Source organism: Ctenocephalides felis, unplaced genomic scaffold (assembly GCF_003426905.1).
Source record: "Ctenocephalides felis isolate EL2017-DRISC unplaced genomic scaffold, ASM342690v1 CF-g0.4_SCAFFOLD_03571, whole genome shotgun sequence".
Classification (NCBI taxonomy): domain Eukaryota; kingdom Metazoa; phylum Arthropoda; class Insecta; order Siphonaptera; family Pulicidae; genus Ctenocephalides; species Ctenocephalides felis.
Window position 1 is genome coordinate 57,315,670 of NW_020539725.1, and position 3,062 is coordinate 57,318,731.

The following is a 3,062-nucleotide window of genomic DNA, read 5'->3' on the forward strand; positions in this document are numbered from 1 at the left end:
ATAAATTGAATGAAACTAAATTATTAAACAACGTTTAAATAGCATAATGTAGAAGATCTCTTTCGTTAATTATTAGTTAATAAGCAATGGAGGGCGAAAGATTTTTAATGGCAGCTGGCGTGACTGCAGCTGTTGTAGTTGGTGCTTATGTCCTTTGGGGACCCTCCGGAGGTACGAGATTACGTAAAAGAAGAGGACAAGTTGGCGGTCTTCATAACTTAGGTCGAACCTGCTTTTTAAATGCAGTCTTACAAGCCTTAGCAGCATGCACACAATTCAAACTATGGTTACAAAAATTCAGTGGAAGAGATTCGAAAAGTCTGATAACAACTTTGAATACCGTCATAGAAGTCGTCAACGGTACTCATGTTACAATAAGATCAGACCCTTATACGCCAGGCGATATCTTGCAGTCATTATTTGCTCTTGGATGGGTAATACCACCAGACGAGCAAGATGCTCATGAGTTGCTGCATGTCATCTTGAGCAGTTTGGAAGAAGAAATTAATAAACCGGTACGTAAAATTGGATGTTTATCTGATGCTTTGGGATTAAGTGATTACAGTCTTTTACCTACAAGACCATCAAGTGCAATGATGGTATCTTATGCTGATCGTGATGTTGGCCCGTGGCCAGAAACCCCGGACACAGCACCCCAAAGTCCACCATATCCGCCTCTATCAAATTATACAAGATCTGAAGTTCATACACCAAATTCTCCCCATTCTCCAGATGGAGAAATTGATTTTGATTCTCAAATCAATTTGTATGAAGTAGCTGCATCCGCTTCATCAACAAGAAAAAGTCGCCCACGTTATATATCTGAGAGATCTTCACTAAGTAAAAGGTCTTCAATATCTTGCCGTTCTTTAGAACGTGTTGGAAGCTGTGTTCGGATGGCATTATTTGATGAAGTACCAAAAGAACCTAATTATAGTATTCCATTCCATGGTACACTGGCAACACAGTTCAAATGTAAAGAATGCGGATTTAAGACTCCAATTCGCTATGATAAATTTGATAGCATTTCCCTGCATTTATTATCTGACTTAGCTGGATGTTCTTTGCTTCAGCTTTTATATCGTTTTGTGTCACCTGAGATTGTGAAAGACTTTTTGTGTGAAAAATGTAATAAGCGTGAGCCCATAAATGTGTCTAGCATTGAGCAAGATGCAGATTCCATTTCAACTTCTTCATCTTCAGAGGATTCCCAGGTGAGAGCTAAACTTACCAGTTGCATCAAAACTATATATTTTGGAAAACTACCACAAATTCTATGCATACACATTCCAAGAACAATGTGGAGAGAGGGAGGCAATACATACAAGAGAATGGAATATGTATCATTTCCAGAAAACTTGAACATGTCGCAATTTACATATTTACAGTCCGGCTTTGCAACTCAAAACTGCAACTCTGGAAGTATGTCTTTACCTCGCGATTCAGGAGATTTGCACACTCCTGCTTACCGGCTTGTTTCTGTTGTGGTGCATGTGGGTGATACTGAGACAGGACATTTTATAACTTACAGAAGAGGATCCATGCGTAACATGCATAAATGGTATTTTACATCAGATGCAGCAGTGAGAGAAGTTTCATTAAATGAAGTTTTACAATCTGTTGCTTACATGCTTTTCTATGAAAAATGCATGTAAAATTTATAAGAGTTAGTCATAATTCAGATATTTTTAAGTTTTAATAGAATCCTGTGATTTATTTGTTTTTATTAGATTTCAGCTTGATACACCTAGTTATAACATATTATCTAAAAATATAGCTGTTTTTATCTATGTACATTATTTATTAAGTTATGATACATATATGTTATAATAAATATTAAATATAAAAATAATAATACAAAAATAATTTATAAATTTATATTTTTTAAGACGTTTTGCTCTTTGGCTCTCCATTTTCTTTATTAACTTCCGGAAGAAGAAGTTTGTTTTCATAAAAAAATCCAATTATCTAATTTTATGTTTTCCCGACGTTTCAAGCCGTTCTTAATCGAATGAGACCAAATTTGGAAAAATGGTCTTATAGAACTTACTGAAATATTACGGACAAGTAGTTTGATTTTAAAAAATCATCAAAGTTTAAGAAAATGGGTATATCAAATTAAAAACTAGAATTTTAATACTCTATAATTACAATAGTACAATAATGCAATTTTATAGATAATTGCTATATAATATCAATTTTTTGTTTTTTTTTGCCCCCCATGATATATTTTTAAAATATTTGTGGTTACAAAGCCTGTTGCACATTGCGAACACTTCAGGCGTAAAATTTATTTCTTGTTATTTTTTGTAGTAATTTTTCTGTAATAATCTCTGTAATAAAAATATATTCTATTTCTTAAAATAAATAAATCCAAATAAGTTATTCAAATATTTATATACATATAATCTAAAGGATATCGGATTGTAATTCTAATTTCATATTGTTTACATAACTAGACTTAAACGTCATTTATCATGTTGTTTTCTATTTCATGTTTAACATTTAGAATATTATTTGCATATGAATATATAATATATCAACTTATTATTATAATAGCATTTTAGTATCATAAAATCTAGTTAAAAGTCGACCATGAATATTTGTTATCAAAGGCTGTTGGTGTCAAAGTTCATTTTTTGAAAAACCTTCTTTTCGAGGTTATTGTGAAGTTCAGTGCAAATTTAATGTAAGGAATTTGTCTACGACTACTGCAAAACAATGAATTTGTTCAATTTCAAAAAAATGACAACTGCCAAGTACGAACTGGGTTAAAAAAGAATGATGGAACAATTGTTGAGTTACTTTTGAGAGGCAAACCAGCTTCCATGCTCAGTTTATTGGGCTCAGGAGAATTGGAGAATTTAGAGTATTTAAATTGGTACTTATACTTAATAATAAGTTGCTCCTCAAAACAAACCATTCCTTAACATCTCCAAGAATATTAACAAACATTTTATAGTTGCTACTACCATTGGTAGAGATGATACTAAATAGATTTAGTGTCAGGATATAATCATACTTTTAATACGATGAGATTAATCCAATTGCTATAACACTTT

General features: G+C 32.3%; 1 protein-coding gene across 1 annotated transcript; it reads left to right on the forward strand.

Annotated features, from left to right (window-relative positions):
- Nucleotides 1–1,655, forward strand: LOC113386362 (ubiquitin carboxyl-terminal hydrolase 30 homolog). The gene has a single exon (XM_026624146.1). It carries the CDS (start codon nucleotides 87–89, stop codon nucleotides 1,653–1,655), a length of 1,569 nt encoding a protein of 522 aa, XP_026479931.1. The 5' UTR covers nucleotides 1–86.
- The last annotated feature ends 1,407 nt before the right edge of the window (nucleotides 1,656–3,062 follow it).